The 27,879-nt window shown below is 46.0% G+C and overlaps 1 protein-coding gene across 1 annotated transcript in view; it reads left to right on the top strand.

Annotated features, from left to right (window-relative positions):
• Positions 1-27,879, top strand: part of adamts17 (ADAM metallopeptidase with thrombospondin type 1 motif, 17) — a gene marked incomplete at both ends in the record, with an annotated part of 341,041 nt that overhangs the window by 88,472 nt on the left and 224,690 nt on the right. The window contains 2 exon segments of the mRNA XM_084308233.1: positions 369-452; positions 16,474-16,631. Coding sequence (XP_084164359.1) covers positions 369-452; positions 16,474-16,631 — 242 coding nt within the window.

Genomic DNA, 27,879 nt, shown 5'->3' with positions numbered 1-27,879 from the left:
CGGCCATGGAATTTAGTGGATCATCATATGAAGAGAACTATGTGTACTGTTGGACTGTAACAATTCCATGTACGAATAAATAAAAATTATGACGATGATGACTAAATCTCGAGTCCCCATTACCCTAGTCCGAGTCCAAGTCATCAAGGTTGAGTCCACTCTCGCAGTCAAAGAGCCGACACACAAATAAAAAAGGTCTACGTTAAACATAAATGACACAGCGGTCACTATTTCCAAGGGAGTTTATTCACGCTGTGACACAATAGCCAAACAAATGCACTAGCCATCAATATCTCATGCCAAATGATTAGGGCCTATTACCAAAAAAAAAAAATCGAATTGATATTCTGGTTCTGATGTCGTTCCAGGTCTACAACATGTTCCGCCACCAGAGCCTGGGAGTCCGGATCCACATCCGCGTCACCAAGCTGGTCCTGCTGCACACCCGCCCAGTAAGCCTGACCTCTGACCTCTCTGACCCCCTCTTTAATCTGTAATGCCATCCTATACCAACCCATATACCACTCCTATACCACCCCTGTACCACTTCTATACCACCCCTGTACCACCCCTATACCACCCCTATACCATCCCTATACCAGCCCTATACCAGCCCTATACCAACCCTGTACCACCCCTATACCACCCCTGTACCAGCCCTATACCCCCCTATACCACCCCTGTACCACCCCTATACCACCCCTGTACCAGCCCTATACTCCCCTATACCACCCCTGTACCACACCTATACCACACCTATACCATCCCTATAACACCCCTATACCACACCTATACCTCACCTATACCAGCCCTGTACCACACCTATACCTCACCTATACCAGCCCTGTACCACACCTATACCTCACCTATACCAGCCCTATACCACACCTATACCACACCTATACCATCCCTATAACACCCCTATACCTCACCTATACCAGCCCTATACCACACCTATACCACACCTATACCATCCCTATAACACCCCTATACCTCACCTATACCAGCCCTGTACCACACCTATACCTCACCTATACCAGCCCTATACCACACCTATACCATACCTATACCACCCCTATACCACACCTATACTTTCCCTATAGGCCTACCTGTGTGCATGTGTGTGCGTGTGTGTGTGCGTGCATGTGTGTGTGTCTGTATGTGTGTGTGCGTATGTGTGTGTGTTTGTGTGTATGCGTATGTGTGTGTGTGTCTGTGTTGTGTGTGTGTGTGTGTGCGCGTGTGCATGCGTGTCTGTGCGTGCATGTGTGTGTGTGTGCATGCGTGTGTGTGTCTGCGTGTGCATGTGTGTGTGTGCGTGCGTGTGTGTGTGTGTGTGTGTGTGTGGTGCATGCAAGTGTGTGTGTGTATGTGTCTGTGCGTGTGTGTGTGTGTGTGCGTGTGTGTTGTGTATGCTCCCCCTATGAATGAAGACTACAACTAGCTCCAGGATCCGTTCAGTTCTCTCCCTGCAGCATCAGCTGTTCGCTCGACCACCCAGGATTATCCACCGTGTGACGCACACTTGTCTCACATTGCCGGACCCGTCTCCACGCTGTGTCTGAGCGCTGTGTCAGCGGGAGACACATGGCCCTCCAGCTCAAAGAGCACTGTCTGTGGGATGTCTTCAGGGGTGCCTTGGTCAAAGGGAGGGTCATCAAGGAGAAGCCGCCTTTTCTCAGTCCTTGCCCCACAATGGTGGAACGAACTGCCCACCACAGCCGAAACCCGTCCAATCTTTCACCGTCGACTAAAGACGCACTTCTTCAACCATTATCTGAAATGAAAAATATATATATATATAAATAAATAAAATAAAATCTAACCCTAACTAACCTTATTGTCATGCACTTGTCCTAATAAACTAATCTACAGTGTAGCACGCAACACTTTGATGAACATTGTTACTCAGCTGATAGAGTTGTGCCCTTACTGATGACTTGTCGTACAGAACTTGTAAGTCGCTTTGGATAAAAGCGTCAGCTAAATGACTAAATGTAAAAATGTAAATGTAAGAATGTTTGGGAACCACTGAACTAGACAATGAAAATGTCTCCATTCTTATTATCTTTGGTGGAGGGGATAGACATTTGTTCACATTTGGATCACCGGTTGGGCCTTTAAGAATGATATTATTCATTGCTGGATATTTCAAAATACACACGATAACATCATCTCACGTGGTGTTGTTTTGTAGGCAACATTAGTTTGTCTTCAGTTATCCACTGTAATACCATCAATATTAACTGAGTAAGTGAGTAAGTCGTGAATGCCTTGTGGTATTACATTGTCCTTCTTGGTTCACCTGTCTGTTGTAATACAGAACGAAGCAGACAGCCAATTAATTTCAAATCACATTGCTCTCACCTACGCTGTGACGTCTGAGAGAGAGACACAGACAAACAGAGAGAGAGAGCGAGAGAGAGAGAGAGAGAGCGAGAGAGAGAGAGAGAGAGAGAGAGAGAGAGAGAGAGAGAGGGGGGGGGGGGGGTCAGATAGAGCAGTCTAGCTAGTGCGTCTACAGTGATCTTGACTCAAATGGAGTAGGCGAGGGGTGAGGAGGCGAGGGGTGAGGAGACGAGGGGTGAGGAGGCGAGGGGTGAGGAGGCGAGGGGTGAGGAGACGAGGGGTGAGGAGACGAGGGGTGAGGAGGCTCTTTGATCAGTGAAATGCTGAAAAGCTTTCAGATCAGTGTGAGGAGATGACAGAAGGAGACAAGGTGTTCGAACCAGAGGAGACAATTAGAATCAGAGGAGATCATTAGAATCAGAGGAGACTATTAGAATCAGAGGAGACTATTGGTACTAAAGGGGACGCGTTGAAGTTCTGTATCGTATACGCTCTCGCTCGGCATCGCTCTCTGCACTATCTCGCATATGTGCACGCGCACTGAATAAAGACCACAAATGTACCTTTAATCCCAATATTCGTCTGACCACACCCCTATCAGCTTACCCATATAAGCAGGGGTGGGGCCACCCACTCGCCTCCTTCTCGCTTTCACCACAAGGAAGAAGTGCCTCGGTAGATCCCCACACTTGACACCATGATGGAAAGGATTAGGAGCAGCTTTGGGAAACAAGGATACGTTGACATCATATCTTTATTTTCTCTCTCACTATTTTCGAGAAAATACGGCGATATTGTCTTCGTACTGGAGTGTCTGGAAGATGATGATCATTCTAAAAACCCTCCACCGGTTTTCGTATTGGGAGCACGCCGCTGCATGCTTCTCAACTGCAGTTCCTTGCTGTGTTTGTTGGGGTGAAACCTGTCAGGCCACAGCTGAACTGTCGGACGCGCCGCTGTTGTGAGAAGCGGTGGGTTTCAGGTTGGGTGAGTACTGTTGCTGGCGGGCTTCACTTGTCTGTTAGTGCTATGGGGGCTACTTGACAATGTTTATGGAAACCGGCCCCAGGCTAGGGTCCTTTGTTCAGCCACCTAGGCGACAGAAGGCCTTGGTCTGAAGACCATTGTAGTTTTAACTAGTGGGCCGCGACCATTAACACTGGTGATCCCTGTGTGTTCTGGACGAGTGGATATCTCTCTGTCCCGTGTTTAAGCCCCTTCTTTCATATCCAAATGAGAGTATTCCTTCACGAGGAGATATGTGCATGGATGTGCGATAGCGGCAGATCCATGTTCAAGTCAGCTACACAGGCCAGTTTGGTATTGTGCTGATTCCGTCGGGTGTTGGTAAAATCACCGTTGTAAAGCAGTGTTGACATCTTGTTTCTCTTTTCTCTTAAAAAGTGAGGAGAGGTTCAGAACGGCGGCCTGTCTGGGTGAGTGTTATGTCATTGTTTACATGTTCAGGTGATAGCTGCTTAGCTTACGGTTAGCCAGTCAGCTGTTAGCTGCTGCGTTAGCCTGCTGGGATCGCTGCATGGCCTACTTAGGTTGGGCCTACTGTTAGCCAGTCAGCTGTTAGCTGCGGCGCTAGCATGTCGTGATCACTAGGTAACGTTAGCTTGCTGCTATAGGCCAAGGCCTGGCGCGGGGTAGCTTTAGCTCCTCGCGCGCCGCCGCGAGCTCGCTTCTGGTCGCGTGCGCCGTTAGCTCGGCGTCTCGCGAGCAGGGGCAGTAGCGCCCGAACGGTTGGAGCGGCCGTTAGCTTAATGCTACTCTGTTGAACGTGCTTTGATTTTAACATGTTTTACACTCTTGACTACGACGTCATCCTTGACAGGGGATGTTCGTCGACCCTGCCCTGAGCCTGGACGGCAAGGTTGCGTCAACAAAGAGGACTGTAGTGCGGGTTGGAGCGGCGACGCTGCCCAGTTCGACCAACACAGGAGCGGCTGTGTTGTCTACGGGGTCTTGAGACTGCACTTCGCTGATCTACGTTCCGGGTAGGACAAGGTTTGACCAGACCTTATAACACGTCTTCTGGTTTTACTTTTCTAGATGTTTTGTGAATAACGATGTTTTTCCCAAAACGTGTGTTGCTGCAATGCATTTAGGATACAACGCGAGTTATGTGTGGACTGTTTTTGTCACTGGCAGTTAGCTTCACCGTGCAAATCGGGTTGTTGTTACAGATGTGAAAATGATCTGGTTGTTGTGTGAGAAACATCATGGTGTTTATATGTACCGTGTACTCACAACTAAGGTAACTAACCTATGAAGCTATGCTTAGTGACAAGTGAGTAAAAGAATGTTCTTTTCTCAGCCTGTGATGACAATGAACAGTGTGTTCACATATTAACAGGTTTTCCTGTTTTAACTGGCCGTATTAAGGGTAAAATAAGAGGATTGTGTTTCCCCCCGGTTCCCTGGGGACTTTTTCATCCTCCTATCAGACATGTTGTGCACTAAATTGTGTTTTTTGTGTGGTAGGGATGCGATGTAACCCTTAGCTTGATTGCTGAGGTTGTGCTAAAACTGCTGGAGAAACTTTATTTTCCTAAAAGGAAAAATTGTTTGGTCGCTGTCGTGTGTGCTTAGCAAGGCCTGTGGCCGATACTAATAGAGAATTATGTATTCTCTCATTATGAAAAACGGCGTTCCTCTGTAGAGTGTTTTTGCCATTTTTTGTAGGTGATGATGGGTTGTGTGTGTCATGTGACCTACAACTGGGTTGGACTGGCCACAGAAGCACATGTGTATGTTGGACCGGGGCTCTTAGAGCCCTCTCTATTCTGTGTTTTTTCCTTAGTAAAAATCAGATAGCAGGTTAGCTCATGCGCTGTGTGGAGTTGTCAAACGCTTCATAGAGCTGACTATGACTGTCATATTCTCTTTTTGTCATTACATCGTATCATGGGTGTGGGGTCGTAAAGGGGTGAACTGGTAACCTTTCCTCTCCTCCTTGTTTCTGTCGGTTAGGGGTACACCCCCTGTCCTTCAAGGTTCACGTCACGTGGCGGTTCGGCACGTTACGGGGGGGGGGGGGGGGGGGAGTTTCCTGGTCCCACGGCCTGGTATATTGGGCGTGTGCACCGCAGGAATTCCCCCGCCATAGAGTACGTCACCGTGCGCGTCTCTGTTGGTAGGACTTCCGTGTGCTGTTCAGGTCCATGTGATGGATCTGTTTCAGGGGGGTGGTCAGGGCTCCTCCTCACCAAGCGCCTATTCGGGCCTTCTGTGAGTTCGGACTCCTTCTTCCATGTGAGGGAGCCTCCATCAGAGTACAGAGCCTTCCTCCTCAGATTGTCAAAGTGAGTGGACCCTCTGGAAGGTGTCCTATTCTATTGTATATGTATTCGATTCAATTCGATTATTGAGTGTGTATGGGTTCAGTGCCTCTTCCCCGGAGAGCCCTAAAACCAATTTTTTACATGGCTCAAGGTGCAATATATTCTTTTCAATCTGTACAGCTCGCGTGGGAAGTCTCTCTGGGGATCCCCGTCTCCTTCCTATGGGAGGGTGGTGAGATGTAAAAATGTGAACAATTTTTACCCCTGGCTGTGTAGACTGGGATACATACTGTTGATGCTTCCTTCTTTTCTATTCAAAAAGTGTTGGAGTTAGGAAGTGTCACACCCCTCTTGTCGTTCCCCTGGGCGCCTTGGGGATTCAATGACAGGTCTAAATAGCCTGTTCATTGATGGGGGTGTGTCCCGACGCACGTATAGTGCTAGCTCGCTGTAAACAGGCGACTGACTGGCACGCCTTGGTTGCTTGTGGTTGAAACTGCGTTTTTATAAAGCAACTGAGATGGGGGTTTTTTCCTCTTCCGACGACCAAATCCCACGACCTGGGTTGGTTTTTCGACGGATTCTCGTTCATGTCTGGGGGATGATGACGGGATGGATCTGAACATATGTAGAGGGGTCTCACGCCCTTGGGGTGGGCCACCAGGCGCGGTTCGGCCGAACGTCTGGGTGGCGCCTTCTTTTCATGTTAGGATCGACACGCATATCTGCCCTTTCTCCTGGAGTAGGCATGTCGGCGTGGTTAGGGCACGGGACTGGTTCTGGTCACGCTGGTTCGGATCAGTTGAACCCGTTGTCCGCCGAGGATGCAGATCTGCTGTTCTGGTACCCTGAGGGACTTGGGCTTTTTTCAGGGGGAAAAATGCCAGGTCGGTCCGGGTGTCACAGGGTTAGGTGCTATGGAGACCCTGGTTGGGTACGTTTTTACTCAGCACTGTCGTAATGGCTTACGGCCATGCCAACCTGTACACGCTCGATCTCGTCGGATCTCGGCCGCTACACAGGTTGGTCCTGGTTAGTACTTGGTTGGGAGACCGCCTGGGAATACCAAGTACGGTGTGCTTAGGGGCTGGTTCTCCATTCTTTTTCGCTCCTCTCTCACGCATGGCGAAGAGGGGCCTGTTGGGGTGGTCTTTGACCTCCTCTGGTGACCCTGTGCTTCCCGTATCGCCAGGCCCGGTCCGAGGTAATGTTCGTCGACCCGTAGGCCTGGGTTAACCCTTTTTTTAAAACTGAGACACTTGTACTGCGGTATAGCCGGTGTATACCCGCAGGTGTGTTTTGGAGTTTTTTCTTGAGGGGTTATAGGAACAACCACCGCATTGGGTAACGCCGAGGTGGTTGATTCCCTGGTGTGTTGGAGCAGTGTCGACTCTCGGGTTCACCGGTTGAGGGTGCCCCTGCACGTTCATGACGTCTGCCAATCGTGTCAGCCTTCTCTGCCTCAACCCCTCTGGGTGGGGGTTTTTAAATGGAGGCTTGGTCATGCAACAACGCCAGCATACGCCCCTTCTGCCGGGGCGGCTGTGTTCAGCAGTCCCCTCTGGCGCCTGTCTCGTCCGCAGTCTCCAGGCTAGGGTTAACAGCCTGTTGCCTGGTTTTTCCCCGGTGCGCTGCCTGCTTCCGTTGGTTAACCTTTTTTGTGTGCTTACGGCCATGCTGACTGCCTGTTCTGCAGGGTCAGTGTGCCAGGCGGTGTACTATTGGGGGGACAGGGCCCGCTCGGCTTACGGCCATACCAACCTGAACACGCCCGATCTCGTCCGATCTCGGAAGCTAAGCAGGTTCTGGCCTGGTTAGTACTTGGATGGGATACCGCCTGGGAATACCAGGTGCAGTAACTGAGGGGCCTTTGTCCGAATACGCTGGCGATGTGGGGGGCGGGGCACTACGTGCCCACCTGGTGGGGTCTTGATGCTGGCATCATGGACTTCTCCGGGCCCCCATTCCAGGGAGTCCAGTCCTTTTGGTGGGTCTGGGTCTTCCTTTGCGCTCCGCTGCTACGGCCTTGCCACGGGGTTGGGTTTGCCCTTGACCCCGTGATTCTGGGGGCAGTAACGAGGTTGTTCCTCCGTTCGTTCCCGGGTGGCATGCGGGTTGTGCGTGTGTGTAGTCGTGGGGTCAAGCCACGGTCTGCTCACCCTGTGCGTTGAGTTGCTTGAGTGCCTCTTCGCACGGTCGGGTCCGTCACCCTCCCGTGAAGCCCCTAATAGGGGGGGTGCCCTCCATTAGGGTGGGTCGGGGGGGCTCGGCCCTCCCTGTTCTGATGGTTGTGGGGGGCTGTCAGCGGGGTGTATTTGTCGGCCGTTGGCTCTCGCTCGGCCTCCCTTGTGCAGAGAGCGATGCCGAGCGAGAGCGTATACGATACAGAACGTTAGGTTATGACTATAACCAAGTTTTGTTAGTATAGCGACGCTCGGCATCCGACGCCGCTGCAGCCTTTGACCTCGCCTTGTGGCGAAAGCTTGGGAAGGAGGCGAGTGGGTGGCCCCACCCCTGCTTATATGGGTAAGCTGATAGGGGTGTGGTCAGACGAATATTGGGATTAAAGGTACATTTGTGGTCTTTATTCAGTGCGCGAGATAGTGCAGAGAGCGATGCCGAGCGTCGCTATACTAACAGAACTTGGTTATAGTCATAACCTAACGTTAAGGATCCTATTTGATGAACAGAATCATGAACTAGGAGGCTTCTCAGTCCATACTCCTTCCACCACAGTGTTAAGATTTTCACTCCTGTTAACCACATTATGCATCACATATTATTAGGGCTGTCAAAATTAAAGCTTTAACATTGGAGATTAATTTAAATTATTTAAAGCATTAAAATAAATGAATCTAGATTAATATATGGCGTGAAAAATCTTCAATCTCAGCGCCGTGGATATAAGAAAGAGGTCTAGCTGAGTCAATGTTGATGGTTTTGTTGAACATTTGTATTTCACAGGAGAGAAACTGTATTCAAAGAAAGCTATTAAAATAGTCTTTGAATCGAAAAATACGCTTTCTTTGTGTTGATTTTACATTAATTCCATGATTTTACTCAAGTAAATATCTGTTACAAGCTTTGGTCTTAAGTAGAAAAATGCTATTTTTAATCTAGATTAATCTAGATTAATTACAGAAAATTGTGAGATTAATTAGTTAATTGTATTAATCTATTGACAGCACTACATATTATACATTATACTTATAGCACATGCATGAGTCTGGTCTCTTTTGAAAGGAAACATTATGATCTTTCGTCCACAACAAGGAAGAATCAATGAAGTGCAAATGAAGTCTTAGCTAGTACATGTCCAACGTTTATAACCTCTTAACCCTTTTACACCTACTGTTCCAAATATGACCCTATTCTGAGCTGGACCTTCATGGGTTTGTGATGGATTATTTGTTAGTGGGTATTTCAAAGTACCTCATATTTGGTACCATTTTGAAGCTAACAACTAGTTTCAAGTTTCTTTAATAGTTGTCATACAGAAGTACAGAATACTTTTATACAAAATGCTTCTTACTGTTTCGCTCCAGGGCTTTCCAATGATATAAAATATTATTATTATTATTATTATTATTATTATTATTATTATTATTATTATTATTATTATTATTATTATTATTATTATTATTATTATTATTATTATTATTATTATTATTATTGTTGTTGTTGTTGTTGTTGTTGTTGTTGTTGTTGTTGTTGTTGTTGTTGTTGTTGTTATTATTATTATTATTATTATTATTATTATTATTATTATTATTATTATTATTATTATTATTATTTATTATTATGTAGTTGCACTTGAACTTGTTGAAATTGAACTTGGAAGATAAAAATAAATTTTCAAGCACTTTCCTTACTTGGTTGAAATGTATGTGTAATGAATGGAATGTAGACAATCTTGTTGGCAGTTGACAGATTAGAAATTGCATCTATTGTTCAAAAGTTATGAATGAATTAGTGAGATGAAATATGATAAAACATTTATTTTTATTTTTACATATTACATATTAATTCATAAAATAATTGAATGTGTGTGTTGAAATGTTTCTTCAAACTTACCCCGTTTTGGGCGGCTGGGTGGCGCAGTGGGCATTGTGCTCGTCACCAACGCAAGAGACACCGGGTTCGAATCCGGCTGTCGGCGTTGCCTCCGGCTTGGGCCGGCCGTCATACTGGCTCAATTGGCAGAGTCAGCGGGTGGAAGTCGATGGGTGGTAATCTGAACGTTGTGGACAGTGACTCCTACAGGTCGGTTGGGGGACTCCAACAGCTCTTATATACTCCCTGTGGCGCCATGCGGAGTGATACTTCCGTCAAATCACCTCAGCGAACCCATTGAAATTTTTTTTATAAAAAATTCTTTCTCAGCCGAAAACTGACTGCGCTGTGTTGCCGCGCCTAACATGGGATTTGCGCAACCACCGGTGCCGGAAAGTCAGGCACCCAGAAAAGTGGCAAAATATTTTTTTAGGACTGCATACTTTTTTTGAAAAGCTTAGCTTTATACTTTATACTTATAGCACATGCATGAGCCTGGTCTCTTTTGAAAGATAACATTCTGAAGTTACTAATGCAAAAAAGGAAAATCACTTTTAGTGCTAATGAAATAGAGTAACAGAGGTCTGAACTTGAGTTGAACATGAACTTGTAGTGTAGTGGTTGCAAGATTCCATAGAGGTATAAGCTGGGAAACATGCGGTTCCATAGCCTGAAGTCTTATGTAGTACAGGTCAAAGTTTTCAAAAAATTCGTTCAGAAATGGGTCTTTGAGAGACGTCTGAGTATAACCGGCGACAAAGAAAAAGCTCTCCAAAATTTATTCTGAAGTGTGATTCACTTCTGGTTTTCACTTGTCAACTTTCACCTAGATCCCTTATTCGTACCCCCCCACTTGGGGTATCGTTGGAAAGGTACACTCATTGGCTACAACGCTGACCGATAATTTTCGCCATCAGCGGATGATTGGCAATTCTGGAGTGTCTGGAGTCCAGGGTGGTCATCTGACGTGTGGCGTGTAAAAAGATGCTCACCTGACATATTGTCATGTAACTCGAGAAACGGGGCACGGATTTGGTCGAGTGAGGTGGCGTTCGAACGGCAACAAATGAATCTTTCGAACGGTAATTTATATGTTATATGCGGAAAATGCAGCCACGAGCCGCTAGACACTCGCAAAGTGCCGTGACTTTCGTGCAAGTAGAAAACGGGACATATACGTTCTGCCACCTGTTAAGAGGATAACAATCCCACAGAAAATGAATGTTTTAAAAAGGTTTTTGTAATGTGTGTACCGGCGTTAATTCGGCATGATTATCCAAAATGGCCGTCCGCTTCCATTGATTCTAGGCTCTAGTCAAAACAAAGGACTTCCCTGGCTTCTTCTACCCCTTTCTCGTTGCAATCAGCCCCCGCATGGGATAGCGCTGGCTCCAGAATTTCATTGGCTACAAAGGTGGTCAATCCTTTTCGCCATCAACGGTGACTGGTCTGTTCAGGACCCGGCCAAAGCGGACGTGGTCACTTGTACGAATGGCTTGTCAAATGACACTCACTGGTCTTGTAACTCAAGACTGGAAACACGCAATAGGTTGAGTGTGGTTACGATCAAAAGGCGGCAAATTCACCTTTCCGACAATGTATTGGTTGATCCAGTGCCGTCTGGGAGAAATGCGAGGCCCTGTGCGAGATTTAAACGCGAGCCCCCCCCCCCCCCCCCCCCCCCCCTAAAGGTAAAAAAAAATATATATAATAAATAATATAATTTTTATTTTATATAAATTTTTTATTAATACGTTTTTTTTGCATACAGTCAACGTATTCTTAAATAATAGCACTGCCCGAGGCTGGGCATACAGTCAACATATTCTTAAATAATAGCGCTGCCCGAGGCTGGGCATATGATACAGTCAACGTATTCTTAAATAATAGCGCTGCCCGAGGCTGGGCATATGATACAGTCAACCTATTCTTAAATAATAGTGCTGCCCGAGGCTGGGCATACAGTCAACATATTCTTAAATAATAGTGCTGCCCGAGGCTGGGCATACAGTCAACATATTCTTAAATAATAGCGCTGCCCGAGGATGGGCATATGATACAGTCAACGTATTTTTTTTTTTTTTTTTTTATCTTTTCCCCCCTCCTTTTTCCTCCGATTTTCTCCCATCCCAATGTTAGTCGTTCCCAATCCCCTTCCTGGTCGCTGCGCACTTACCCCCCACAGTCGGTCTGGGAGAGTGGAGGCTATCACGTGCTTCCTCCGACACACGTCTAGCCAATCAACCGCTTCTTTTCACCTGGCAGCGCGGACTCTCACTGAGAGGGTGTAATGTGTGGAAGGATCACACTACCCCCCTTAGATCCTATCCGCGCTGAGCAGGCGCCCCGACCGAACTGTAGGAGTCGCTGTTTACAACGACCCGGACCCACCGCGCCAGCTTTCCCACCCTCCAATACAGCCAATTGTATTAGTGTGAACGGCCAGCCAAGCTGGTGACAACGCCGGAGCTGTGAGCTGGATTCGAACAGGCGAATCCAGCGTCTCCGGCGTTTGGTGACGAACGCAATATCCGCTACGCCACCTGACCGCCCCAGTCAACGTATTCTTAAATAATAGCGCTGCCCGAGGCTTAGTGGTAATGCACCTGTACAGTCGTACACCTGGCAGTAACAGGGAAAATGCATAAAACACCCCTGGAACCTGATAAACAAGCTTAAAGCCAGGTACATTTTTCAAGCACGACATGCAGATTTGCAGTTTTGCCTTATTTGAATCGAACTCTATAAGCTTAGTACACACGTCACAAACTGCATGAGCACAGTGTGAGCAGACCCTTGCATGATGCAACACACCGAGTGAGAGAGAGAGAGAGAGACAGAGAGAGACCGAGAGAGCGCGAGAGAGAGAGAGCGAGAGAGAGAGAGCAAGAGAGAGAGAGAGAGCAAGAGAGAGAGCGTGAGAGAGAGACAGAGAGAGAGAGCAAGAGAGAGAGAGAGAAAGAGAGAGGGAGAGACAGAGTGAGAGTGAGAGAGAGAGAGAGAGAGAGAGAGAGAGAGAGAGAGAGAGAGAGAGAGAGCGAGAGAGAGATCCACGGCGGGAACAGAATAGATTGCATTAAAAACTCACCAAACGTCTAAGAGGAAGGAGACAACCGTGGAGATGATAAAGTTCACCAGTCCATATTGTCCCCCCCGTTGGGATGAACTTGGGAGTCTGTTCCTAGTTTATCTGCCACACGTTAAGCACTCGATAACGTAGCTAACGCTAGTTAGTTGTCCCTGCCTTTAGCTAAGCCGACATGGCTAGCCTGACTGAACTTTCTAATACGCAACAACTTTCATCTTCAGTCCATCTGCCGAACGTCCTCTTCGTCTTGGCATAACCTAATCACTATACTTGGTTTTGATAAGCTTACGGCACACAGCGTTATTTCTTCTGCTCCGATGCTGCACAGCGCTCCCGTGGATAGCGCCGAATAGTCAGACCCCGTACCTGTAAGTTATGTAACCCCTCCCCTCGTTGAAACCAATAGTATATCTGCAGAGCCGCAGAGCTCCAATAGTGTATCTGCAGAGCCGCAGAGCTCCAATAGTATATCTGCAGAGCCACAGAGCCCGGACTAAGTCAGACACATTCTACAAACGTGTCTAATGTGAAATATATAAGCATGTAAGCAAAACTAGATTTTAGGCGCTATTTTACAGTTTACCTGCCGAGTTGGTGTGTGTTTTGAATTCTGAGGGTAACTGTTATAGTAGTGTGGGGTATACGGTGGACGTCGTTGCAATGTATTGGGGCGGAACAGAGTATTTTATGGTCATATTTAGTTCATTGTCATGGAATACACCGCTTGTAAACGAGGCTGGCTAGGATAATTAGCTTGCACGGCGCTATTTTACAGTTTACCTGCCGAGTTGGTGTGTGTTTTGAATTCTGAGGGTAACTGTTATAGTAGTGTGGGGTATACGGTGGACGTTGTTGCAATGTATTGGGGCGGAACAGAGTATTTTATGGTCATATTTAGTACATTGTCATGAGATACTCCGCTTGCGCTGGCTAACTGCTAACGTGCGCGGACTGATGACGACATCAACTCGACTCTCGAGACATTCGCAGCAGCAAAACAAGTCTATTAATAGCCCGTCCATCGGCGCCGGGCATAACAAGTTAATTAAACTTGACAGACATTATATCGACGATAATTATCGATATCGAGTTATATGAAAATAATTTTATAATTTTATCGCAATAACGTTTTTGGCCATATCGCCCAGCCCTAGTATGAACGACCAGCCAAGCTGATAGCAACACAGAGAGCTGGATTCGAACCCAGCGTCTCCAGCGTTGATGGCGAGCGCCTTGCCCACTACACCACATAGCCGCCGTAAAGTAATTGTTAACATTCTATTTTTTATTTTTTTTGCGAGGCCCCCCTCCCCGCGAGGCCCTGTGCGATCGCACTGCTCGCACACCCCTTGAGGCGGCCCTGGGTTGATCGGCAAAAACGCAGCCCGGAGCCGACAGGCGAGGCCAAAGTGCTGCGACGTGCGCACGACGGCCCGCCGTCGGATGCTTAAGTGGTTAATGATCAAAAAAGGGATAAACCTGTCATAAAATGACACATTTTTGAATGACTTAAAACTAAAGCGTAAACCCTCCCCTCCTCTGAATTCCAATCAAACTGTCAAATTCTTTCATTTAACTGGCACGGATGGGCATATTTAGAGCAGAATGGTGTCAAAAATAATTTGAAGCACAAAATAGTACAATTAGCATTATGTAGCCTATATTCTGTCATTTATGTGGCTTATCAAATCTAGCTCCGCTCACATGAGGGGCAATGACCCCCCTCCCAGCAGCTACAAGTAGCCTGGGCTAGTGGCGATGTAGCTTGTAGACTAAAGGCTAAACTAGAGGCTTAAAGGCTACTCTATCTTAGCTAGTCCAGGGACTTATAAAGCCTCCGCTTGCACTGTTCCTTTTCATCCAATAATCAGTTTTTATTATGTCCACCTGCCGTCATTGTTATAAAATAGCTCCGAGATTGTAATACCCAAATGGTTGCTTATGTAATAAATCATGGAACGTGCGGTGGTATTTGTAGACTGCATTACAATGCAATATGCCTAATGTGTTTTTACAGTCCCAGTCTGGCTCTGGTTAATCTCCTCCGTCAGACCACAGCTGAAGGAGAGTCAGTGAGAGTGAAGTGAAAACCTTTCCTTTCGAAATCGCTGCCTCTCCCAAAATACTGCTGGGTCTGCTGCGATGACATCATTCAAGACAGTTTATCTCATTTAAATACTGGTTTAATTCGTCAAGCTTTATTGAGTGAATTGAAAAGGCATCTAGAAACCCAAAGATTGTAAGCAGCGCACACATATTTAGCACACACACACACACGTGAGCGAGCCCTCATCGGTGCGATTCATTCTTCTCTTTTATTTTCATTTCAGGTAGTTGTACCTTAAGATAATTGAAGGCTGGCATCTGTAAATGCAGATATAAGTACTTTATTCTTATTTTATTATCATTATTATTATTATTATTATTATTATTATTATTATTATTATTATTATTATTATTATTATTATTATTATTATTATTATTATTATTATTATTATTATTATTATTATTATTATTATTATTATTATTATCATTATTTTCTTTCCAATGAAATGAAAATCAGAAAATAAGTGGTATATGATGGCACATATGAAAGTCAATGCTTTGAAGGAAAATGGACTTCAGAAATCAGTTTTTTTTTTTTTTTTTTACTGTTCTGTAAAAGTCTTTTATATATTGTGTGGACCCCAGGAAGACTAGTTGTTGTCATGCAACAGCTAATGGGGATCTTAATAAACTCGATAAACTCAATACATGACGAACAGTTATATTAAACTTCATTCTGAAACAATAAAAACATCAGTACTCCCCTCTGGACAGTGTCTGGTACCTAGAATGTATAGCTTGTTATTATCAGGCTACATTTACATTTAGTCATTTAGCTGAACGCCACTTGCAAGTTCTGTACGACAAGTCAGCAGAAAGGGTACAACTCTTTCAGCTGAGTGACAATGTTCATCAAACAGTGTTGAAACTTGGGTGCTGCAGTGTTGAGTGCATAGTAGTAGAGACATATTCGTATAGTAGGTTGTAATCAATTCAATTAAATTCAAACCTTTATTTATTCTCAAAAAGGACAACGAGGTCACCCTCATTTTCAATGTCGTCGAGACTTACAGACATTTCAATGCAATGGAGAGGATTTTTTATAATATAATAATAATAAATAATAACATCTCTATCTATATAGCACCTTTCATACACATGGACCGCAGCCCAAAGTGCCCCACAGCAAGTAGCACAAAATTAACATAGGCATATAAATCAGCATACAGTGGACAGAATAAAAACAATGTATCAAGTGCAGACATTTAGAATAGGTATAAAAGACAATAAAAGTAGTGCAACGTAGAACGTGCACGTGCAGACATAAGATAGGCATATAAGATTATATATATGGGCATGGAAGATTATTTAGTGGAAGAGTGCATGATAGTAGAAGACAGTGAGAAGGTCATTTCTCTTCTTTCATTTCAGATATTGATTGAAGAAGTGTGTTTTTAGTCTAACATCTAGGCTATTGCCTGGGATGCTGATTTGCCCTCAGCACTGATTATTCTGGCCACTCGCTCTATCAGTGACACTTTCTAAGCTCATTCTGTCGCCCCATCTGTCAGTCACTCTGAGAGAGTGAGACTGTGTGCTAGACGCGTGACCTGTGACCTGTGACCTGTGATCCCCTTGCTCCTCTAGGCCAAGCTGAAGGTGGGGCACCACGGGGAGAGGGCCCTGGAGAGCTTCTGTCACTGGCAGTACCAGGAGTACGGGGGTCCTCGTTACCTCGGCAACAACTACGTGCCGGGGGGCCGCGACGACATCCCGCCCGTCGACACAGCCGTTCTTGTCACTAGGTATGTGGACTTCAGTCTTTGTTTGTCTCTCCGCCTGTCTGTCCGTCCGTCTGTCTGTCTGTTTGTCTGTCTGTCTGTCTGTCTGTCTGTCTGTCTGTCTGTCTGTCTGTCTGTCTGTCTGTCTGTCTGTCTGTCTCCTTGTCTGTCTGTCTGTCTGTCTTTTATATCTCTCTGTGTGTCTACCTGTCTCTCTCTCTCTCTCTCTCTCTCTCTCTCTCTCTCTCTCTCTCTCTCTCTCTTTGTCTTTCCCCATGTCTCCCTGCCTTTGTCTCTTATGGAAATCTTGCTTTTATTTGTTTTGGCTGATGTGGGCTTTCTGCTGATCTGTATCATATGGAGTTCTGCGGATGCGGCAACATACTAGCAACATTGGAGCTCAGTCGGCAGCAGCCGTTCTTCAACAGTATACATCTTCACTGTATTCATTGTTATTATACTCAGACGTATTCTCTAGGACCGATTATGAAACCCGGGCCATTTATTTGTTATTCAATTTGGTTAAATTTGTCAAGATGTCAGTCAGCGCGTAGAGTCTGTCCGCTCTCTGTACTATGCGTTTGACGTTTGAATTGAACTAGACGTTGAGTGAAAACAACCGTTCGAACGTCGTTCAAAACAAGATCGCAGCGTAGTAGACTAAATCTAAGAGTCCCCAGTTTTCGAGTCCGAGTTCAAGTCTGAGTCACCAAAAAAGAGCCTGAGTCCGAGTCGAGTCATCAAGTTTTTTTTTGTTTTTTTTATTATCTTTTCCCCCTCCTTTTTCTGATTGTTCTCCCATCCGACTGTTAGTCGTTATGCCAATTCCCAACCCCCTTCCTGGTTGTTGCGCACCCCCCCCTACTGTTGGTCCGGGAGGCCGGAGACTGTCACATGCTTTCCTCCGACGCATGTGCAGCCAGCCGGCAGCCAGCCTGGCAGCGCAGATTCTCACCGGGAGAGTGTAACGTGTGGAAGGTCACACTACCTTTCTCCAGATCCTACCCTCGCTGTGCAGGGGCGCCCCGACCGAACTGTAGGGGTCGCTGTCCACAACGCCCAGGACCCACCCACGGCTCCCCTCCCCCTAACCCAGCCAAACGAGTTAGTATAGCGATCAGCCCGAGCCAAGGCAATGCTGACTCTCCGGGAGTCGAGACCGCAGCCTCTTGCATTGGTGACGAGCACAATCTCCGCTATGCCACCTGACCGCCACCCGAGTCATCAAGGTTGAGTCCACTCCACTCTGGCGGTCAAAGAGCCGACGTACACATAAAAAAAGGTCTACATAAATGACACGGCGGTCACCGTTTCAAAGGGAGTTTATTATATTTGTGACACAATAGCCAAACAAATGCACTAGCCGTCAATATCTCATGCCAAATGATTAGGGCCTATTACAATTTATTTTAAAATAAATAACTGTATTTATCAATTAACAAGTCCAAGTCCGAATGCAGTCAACGCTCGAGTCCAAGTCCGAGTCATCAGCGCTCGAGTCCAAGTCGAGTCACGAGTCCTGAAAATCAGCCCCAATCCTATGAGGTACCGTCGCCCAGAGCCGTTCTTAACCCTTTCACTGCCACGCTACCAAATGGTTAACCATTTCACTGCGACAACACAGACGGTTAACCCTTTCACTGCGACAATACAGACGGTTAACCCTTTCACGGCGGCGACAACACAGAAGGTTAACCCTGTCACTGCCACGCGACAAAGGGTTAACCCTTTCACTACCACACTACACAAGGTTAACCCTTTACTATCACACTACAGACGGTTAACCTCTCTCACAGTCGTTTGAGCGGCTGTAATATGTAGCTTAGTGAAGTCCCGCTCCTCAGCTGACCCGAGGCGAAGGAAGTAGACACGTCCATCAGGGGGATGGTTACCATGGTTACCACCCGTGTCCTACTTGTCCGTTAACAGATACGAGCTGCAGCTCTTTTGATACACGCACGGCTGACAATACTGTCAAACCAAAGTAAGCTCACCTCATGAACATCGTGTCATTTCATATAAACACTAGGTTCTTAGCCGTTATATATATATATATATATATATATATATATATATATATATATTAGGGCTGACCCCTATTAGTCGATTAGTCGACTAATCGGTCGAAAGGAGCCGTAGTCGACTGGCCAACCTCTTAGTCGAATATAAAAATAAATAAAAATAAAAATTTATAATTTTTTTTTTTTTTTTTTTATCATTCTTTCCAAAAGAAAAGAGGCCTAGAAGCGTGGCTAACGCTAATGGCACGCATACCAGAGGCTAACTACCTACGAAAACAGGCACAGAGGCACTGAAAGAGGATTTCACCCATCTAATGAACACACTAGACTAGACAAATATCAAGATGTATCCATCAGTGGACCAATTGCATGCTTTTGCAGAGGACAAGAAGCCTTCAGTCAACTCCTTCAGATGTTAATCACCCCCCACAGCCCAAATGGAATGATACAAAAATAAAATATTTTTTTTTTAAATATTTAAAAAATATTATATTTTTTTTCTTTTTTTTTTCCAATCATAGTCGACCATCCAAATCCTTAGTTGGGCACAGCCCTAATATATATATATATATTAGGGCTGTGCCGATATATATATCGGCAGATATACAGTTATCGGGAAATTAGGCACTCAAAAATGCCATATTGTTCTGGCCCTGATCTGTGAAGCGAACACTGTAAGTCCCTGTCTCCTTCATGACTTCATGTACCTCCTCCGGTCTGTAATCACCTGCCCAGTCATCCCCCAGCCTGTCAGCCATACCGGCTTGTTCTCCAGCCTCCACCAAGACCGGTGTCTGGCACAACATGACTCATGGCTAATTTAGGATTAGCTATTATTACCTGCGGTAATTTCCTGGGGGGCGGTGGTGGAGGAAGGTAGTGCTCATGTAGCCTCGTCAGATCCTATCCTGTCTCCTCCAAGCCCCAGAGGAGAGGGCGGGGCGGGGGGGTAGCACAGAGGGGTCTTTTGTTCTTCAGGTGGTTTAGTTGTAAATCTGATCTGCCCAGTGCCATCAGAAGGCTTCATATATGTCAAGAAGGGTATGCTTAGGATCAACATCTGTTTGAGAGGGAGGAGAGGAGGGATAGAGAGGGAGGGGGAGAGGACAGGAGAGGGAGGTGAGGAGAGGAGAGGACAGGATAGGAAGAGGACAGGAGAGGACAGGAGAGGGAGGAGAGGAGGGATAGATAGGGAGGGGGAGAGGGGAAGAGAGGACATGAGAAGGAGGGGGAGAGGACAGGAGAGGAGGAGAGGACAGGAGATGGGGGGGGGGAGAGGACAGGAGAGGGAGGGGGAGAGGGAGGGGGAGAGGACAGGAGAGGGAGGGGAGGAGAGGAGGCGGCGAGGACAGGAGAGGGGATGAGAGAGGAGGAGATGACAGGAGGGGGGTGAGACAGGAGGAGGAGAGGACATGATATGGAATGAGAAAGGGGGAGAGGACAGGAGGGGGGATGAGAGAAGAGGAGGAGAGGACAGGAGAGGGGATGAGAGAGGAGGAGGAGAGGACATGAGGGGGGTGAGACAGGAGGAGGAGAGGACATGATATGGAATGAGAAAGGGGGAGAGGACAGGAGGGGGGATGAGAGAAGAGGAGGAGAGGACAGGAGAGGGGATGAGAGAGGAGGAGGAGAGGACAGGAGGGGGGTGAGACAGGAGGAGGAGAGGACATGATATGGAATGAGAAAGGGGGAGAGGACAGGAGGGGGGATGAGAGAAGAGGAGGAGAGGACAGGAGAGGGGATGAGAGAGGAGGAGGAGAGGACAGGAGAGGGAGGAGAGGGAGGAGAGGAGGACAGGAGAGGGAGGGGGAGAGGGAGGGGGAGAGGACAGGAGAGGGGATGAGAGAGGAGAGAAAGGGGAACAGGGCAGGACATACATGTAATAGAGGAGGAGAGTGGATGATGCCAGCAGGATAGATAAGAACAGGGAGACAAATTAAAGTTTCCCTTTCACACTCACGTGTGTGTGTGTACGCGTGTGCGTGCATGCATGTGTGCCTATGTTTGTGTGTACAGTATGTACGGTATGTGTGTGTGTGCGCGCGTGTGTGTGTAAGAGGCAACGTGCCCGTCGTGTCTGCAGCTCGTTCCTAGCAGCTAATTAGCGGCACGTCAGGAGATAGGAGGCGACCTGATACTGCCGTCCGCCTCCATGTGACTTCACCATGTGGCCTCAGATATAGAAGGTCTGAACGGAGGCTTAGAGGCGTATCTGAAGATAAACAAAACGCTGTGTTTCGGATCAGAATTAATAGACATTATCGTGACAGGTTACACACTCCATTGGCTTGACGTGTTTTATCTAAAGCAACTGTTGCCAGTGCCATGAGCGCATGGGTTCCTGAACTCTTAACCCTGACAGGGGTTTTTAGTGCCTTGAGCCAGTGTTGTAGTCAGAGGTGTACAGTACTTTTACAGTGTTTTTGGGGGATTTGTACTGTACTCAAGTATTATTAGGTTTGTATACTTGTACTTTTACTCGATTACATTTCAGAGGGGGAAAAAACATACTTTTTACTCCTTACATTTAAAATGCAGACCTACAAATCTCGTAATTAGTATAAAATTAGTATATTCGTTTCTCTGGCCGAACTAACGTTAACGTTATTAATCCTGCGGCTGCGCTTTATTTAAAAACAGCCAATCAAATCCCCATCAATGGAAAGTTAACCCGCCCATACCCATGCTGATTGGTCCTTGTGCAAGACTAGAAAGCGGGGATCTTTGATTAAACACCGGAGAAAAAGTTTTGACTTTTACTTTTTAGTACTTAAGTACATTTAAAAGTAGAAACTTTTAGACTTTTACTCAAGTGTGTTTTTAGCCAGATACTCTGACTTTCACTTGAGTACGATTTTGAGACGGTACCCATACTTTTACTTATTAAGTATAATTGCTGGGTACTTTTTACACCCCTGCAGGTTACACACTCCATTTGGTTGATGTGTTTTATCTGAAGTGCCATGAGCGCATGGCTTCCTGGACTCTTAACCCTGACATGGTTTTAGTGGCTTGAGCCAGTGTTGTATAGTCGAGTCACTAAACCTCGAGTCTGAGTCGAGTCTCAAGTCCCCAGTGTTCGAGTCCGAGTCACCAAAGAAGAGCGTGAGTCGAGTCCCCATTACCCTAGTCCGAGTCTGAGTCCAAGTCATCAAGGTTGAGTCTGAACTGACATACAAATAAAAAAAGGTCTACATTAAGCATAAATGGGAGTTTATTTACTTTATGACACAATAGCCATTACACATAGATATATGTCTATTGTGTGAAATCCTCTTTCAGTGCCTCTGTGCCCGTTTTCTTAGGCAGTTAGCCTCTCTGGTATGCGCACCATTGGCGTTAGCCACACTTCTAGGCCTCTTTGCTTTTGGAAAGAATGATTTAAAAATATTTAAAAATATTATAATAATAATAAAATAAAAATTACAATCCTTTTTTTAAATTTATTTAAAAAAAAATCCGACTAAGAGGTTGGCAGTCGACTACGGCTCCTTTCGATCGATTAGTCGACTATTTGACTAGTCGAGGTCAGCCCTACAATTTTCGATCCGACGGATCAATCAACTGTTATTTACCGCTGGTCCTCTGAGCTCCTCTCCTGTCGAGCTTTTGCTGCTTGTGGGGTTTAAATCCGAAATATTGCCAAATCCTCCGCCACCGTATAACATGCCGTCTCTAGAGTCTCCTTTCTCTCCTCCACGGGAAAGTTACACAGGCGCGATGGATCCACTCTACATTGCCCTCAGTTTTCCTATGCTTTTTTGTTTTGTTTTTGTTCTTAATAATAAAAATAAATCGTATGTACCTTAGATACTATGTATATATATATATATATATATATATATATATGTGCTTCATTACATGTATATATCCATGCATTCCAATTATTCGCCTGTTCTATTCTCCATCCATCTATCATCCATTGCAACACTATTATCACCGACATCCGGTTTCTCTCTATTTATTGTGATGTTTCTTCTTGACAAGAATACTTGTACAGCCCATGGGGGCTATTCCATGTGATCTCGGGCTATACAAATACATTTGATTTGATGTGTTTTTCCCACTGTGTGCACTGTGCGCAGTAACTGCCACTGTGGGATAGTCACTCACTCACTCACTCACTCACTCACTCACTCACTCACTCACTCACTCACTCACTCACTCACTCACTCACTCACTCACTCACTCACTCACTCACTCACTCACATTCTGTGGACCATTGCACTCTTGCATGGACACCAGGAAGTGCACAGATCTACGCATAGCTTCAGACGGTTGAGATCAGACAGTTCCGATCAGCTCAATTAACCCTCCTCGGCTTCCTCTTCCCTCAGGAGCGCAGGGCAGCCACTCATGCCTGTGGCACTGTGACAGGGTAAACACTGGGTTAGACCTCACTGCAGAGCCAGCGTTAGCTGCCTCTCAGCACACAGTAACTGCTTTTTCCTCTGGCTAAATGCTTGCAGGGGGGGTTCACCTTAAACATAATAACATAAGATACCAGAGGGATTAATGAATGCTTTGAATACTAACGGATGCAAGCTTGGGATGATATACGGTCTGGGCTAGCTTTAGCCGGCGAGTGTAACCAAACAGCGTTCTCATGACTGCGTCTGCTCATAATGCCACTTGTGCCGTTGGTTTGGACACTTATTCGCTTTTTTTTTCTTTTTTCCGAATCTACAGTAGCTAACATAATTGTGCATTTACAGGACTTTTTTCCTGAACTTTTCTGTCTGTCAAAAACTGACACAAATCTGGCAGAGACGGATGAATTGTCAGGCCTGTCCAACAAACAGAAACTCTGCATTGAAAAATTATGAACAACAGACGTAAGACCGTCTCTTCCTCCTGCCCGGACCTTCCCAGCGGGTTCTGAGATTTGTACCGGCATTTTCTTCTGGTCACATGTTTGTATCTATTTTTGTATCTGTGTTCAACCTGATTTGAGCTTAAAGGGAACACGCCAACATGTTGGGAAATTAGCTTACCATCTTCTCCAGAGAGAGACAAGAAGATAGATACCAGTTTCCTCTCTGTGCGTTCAGTAGAAAGCTATCTGGCTGCACGTTAGCCTAGCTTAGCACAATGAATGGAAGCGGACAGTGCCGGTTAGCCTCCGGGAGAGGTGTTAGTTGGACAATGCCTAGGCTAACCGGCACTGTCCGCTTACATTCATTGTGCTAAGCTAGGCTAACGCGCAGCCGCCGGTATGTGAATGTGAGGAACAAAATTGTAAAGCGCTTTGGATAAAAGCTGTTGCCATTTACCATTTAGTTCTTCCAACAGCCCTGTGGCTTTTGTCTCAAACTGTCCTGAAGATAGGGCTGGGCGATATGGCCAGAAATTATATCACGATAACGATATAATAATGTTATCATATCACTCGAGTATTGAAGAAGAAAGAAATAGCATCTTTAGTGTTACAGCCCCTCACACTCCAGTTCTCAGGCTGCAGCTGGTTTGAAAGCGGAAGTAAACAGGCTTCTCTGCTGGCTGTGGCTCCAGGGGAGTTGAACAGTTCTGGCTCTGCTAGTTTCTTTTCTATCTTTTGGCGCTTTTTTGGTGGACAAAAAAGCGTGCACCGTGCAGTAGCGGCCCGTGGATGCTTCGCCACTAGGGGCGCTATACCAAACATTTTGCAAACATGTACAGTACCACGCAACCGACTCATGGCAAGACGTGAGCGATTCGACTCACGCTCACGGCAATGAATCGGCTCTTATGAACGAGTCGCTCAGCTGTTACTACAACAACACACAACCAGTCAAATAAAGTATAGTCTAATTCACAACTTGAAACACAATATATAAATAGAAAAGTTAGAAACAAAACTCGCTCCGTCTCCAAATACAGGCAGATCTCTCCCTCTCTCCTTCTCTCTCTCACACACAGCGCGACGTGGAATCGATTCGTTACACAATCAGACCTATTATATACCAAGAATAACTTCAGTATGAGTACAGGGCTGTACACATATTTTGCATATTGTTAAACGAGCCAAGGCTAGCTATTAAACTATCGATATGAATCGAAAATCTGGGACCCTGATGTAAACAAGACAAACGTCTTTCTCTGGTCTGCATCCCCTTAACAATTGTGTGTATTGAGCCGTACTGTATTGTACCCATTCTGCAATCTGTTAATAAAGTTCTCATTCATTCATTCATTCAAACATAGACGATATTGAACAAGCCATAATCCACGTATTTTCAATCCAAACGCACGAGAGAGAGAGAGAGAGAGAGAGAGAGAGAGAGAGAGAGAGAGAGAGAGACTCACTGTTTAGTTGACACGTCCAGGGCAGGAGGGCTTGCCTTGATAAAGTAGTGTATAATCCACTGTTGATGTATTCCAGACCACTGTCCACTGTGTCCAGACTGCATCCGCCATATAGCTTGTTAGCCAAGTGTTAGCTTGTTAGCAGTTAGCAGCACCACACCACAAGTACTTCATTCCTTTGTCCATTTCCGCTCGAACAGACTGCAAACTACCTGGCGTTCTATCGCCATGCTCTAAGACAAACTCTAACCTTAACCAACTTTGAAAGAGTGCCTAAGCTTAACAGTCTAAAGAACTTGCAGTCACGGCACGCTCTAAGACAAACAGCTGCCTGCATCAACAACAACACAACTATCTATACAACCAACGGACCAACCTAGGAATAAGCTAGAATTGGAACATTAGAAATTGGATTCGGCCAATCAGACGCTACGGAAAAAAATACAGGCGTCGGCCAATCAGAGAGCGTCTCCGCGAAATGCGGCTACAGAAATTCTTGACGCTACTGGCTAGACCGCTTCAAATCGCGCCCGGATTCCAACATAATAGTCATATTTCAACGCACAAAGCGTTATGCACTGATTGGCTGTGACGGATACAGCGATCAAACTGTGACGCGCACTCAGAGCGCTATCGCGTCTAGCCCGGGCCGAGAAATACGAAAAAATAAAAAAATAAAAAAAACGTGATGTCACTTCCTGCTCAGGAAAACGAGTGTTTTTTATTTGAGATAATAACGTTATATTGTGCATTGGAAATACAAACATACTTAAAATGAGTAAATATTATTCATTTTAAACATGTTTATATTATTTATAGGGCTATAAAACAAAAAACTAAAAAGTTTTATTTTCTTCTTCTCTGATTTAACAGCAGGTGGGGCGGCGCCCATGCGCCCCTAGTGGCAGAGCCGCCACTGGCACCGTGACTCGTGACTGGAGTCTAGCTCTGCTAGCACACATAGCCTACTGTGTACAGACGGTTTCAAACTGTATTTTAAATTAGAAAGCAAACAAAATAAATGGACAAGAGAAAAAGAAATCTCTTTTTTTAATTGATATATATTTTTTTATTATCGATCAATATCGATTATTAAAATATATCGCGATAATTATCATTATCGTTTTATCACCCAGCCCTACCTGAAGATAATATGTCTTACTTGAGCGACACGGCATAGAAGACACCTCGACATGTGTAGACCTGGGTTAATAAGTGTGAGACAACCGGGTCAAGTGATATATGCTAAATGATTCTTAGTGTTTGTTTTACCCTGGTCATGTGACCAGGTCACATGGGACAAGACCATGAGTCACAGAAAGGCCTAATGGAGAATACAGGGGAAGCGCTGTGGTTTGTCTGTGTGTGTGTGTGTGTGTGTCTGCGGGTGTGTTTGTTGGCCCATCCTTGAGTTCAAAGCCAAGTCGTATTTGAACCCACTCTGACCTTCCAGATGGCTTGTTAATGGGGTTTTAAGCAGGTCAGGGTGGAGGGAGAAGACCTCGTCTCTGCATCCCTCCCTGGGAGAGAGCCAACAGTGTTGTCTCATCTCGTTCCCCCTCATGGGTGGTCCTCCAGACCCTGAGACATGTCCCCACGAGGAGAGCAGGCTAGCTGAGACGTCTCATTATCTCTGCAGTATCTTTGGCTGTGCCCATTGTTTTTGAATAAGGAATGCTAACAGAGCTAACTAAACACCTAGAAACATGGACGTAATTGCACGCGCACACACACACGCACACACGCGCACACACACACACACACACACACACACACACACACACACACACACACACACACACACAGTCACGCGCACACACACACCTACACACACCTACACACACACACACCTACACACACACACACACACACACACACACACACACACACACACACACACACACAGACACACACACACACACACACACACACACACACACACACACACACACACACACAGATGCTACTGTGTGTGTATGTGCATACCCACTTACACAATGCACACATGCACACACGTACACACACAAACGCACACATGCACACATTGTCATGTTAAGGGCTGTACCCAGATGTTGACGTGCAGCTGTTCACACCTAGTGGAGCGAGGCGACAGGTCCGTGGGAAACAGACACACATGCGCACACACTCATGCACACACACGCATACATGCAAATGCACTCACACACACACACACACACACACACACACACACATCAACCAGCAGGTTGACAGTTTGCACAAAGAGAGGCCTGGTTGTAGCAAGAAAGCAATATATCAGTTCACACACACACACACACACACACACACACACACACACACACACACACACACACACACACACACACACACACACACACACACACACACACACACACATACACACACACACACATACACACACACACACACACACACATATACACACACACACACACACACACACATATACACACACACACGCGCGCACACGCACGCATACACACAGGTCAAACATTAGGATGACAGTTTGTACAAAGAGAGGCCTGGATGTGGTAGGAGACTAATATCACACACACACACTCACACACGCACGCACGCACGCACGCACGCACGCACACACACACACACACACACACACACACACACACACACACACACACACACACACAGACAGACAGTAGGTTGACAGGTCTGCTGGTGGGAATCAAAGGGAAGCCTCTCGATGGGACTGCTACCATGACTACCAGCAACACTATGAACCAACAGCCCTGTGTGGGTGTGTGTGTGTGTGTGTGAGAGAGAGAGAGAGAGAGAGAGAGAGAGAGAGAGAGAGAGAAGAGAGAGAGAGAGAGAGAGAGAGAGAGAGAGAGAGAGAGCAAGACAAAGAGAGAGTGTGTGTGTCTGTGTGTGTGTGTGTGTGTGTGTGTGTGTGTGTGTGTGTGTGTGTGTGTGTGTATTAACTGCTATATTGCTCCCCTCTCATTGTC

Source organism: Notolepis coatsorum (genome assembly GCF_963971535.1).
Source record: "Notolepis coatsorum genome assembly, chromosome: 2".
NCBI classification, from domain to species: domain Eukaryota; kingdom Metazoa; phylum Chordata; class Actinopteri; order Aulopiformes; family Paralepididae; genus Notolepis; species Notolepis coatsorum.
The sequence above is the reverse complement of the archived record's forward strand: the minus strand, read 5'-3'. Positions and strand labels throughout refer to the sequence as shown.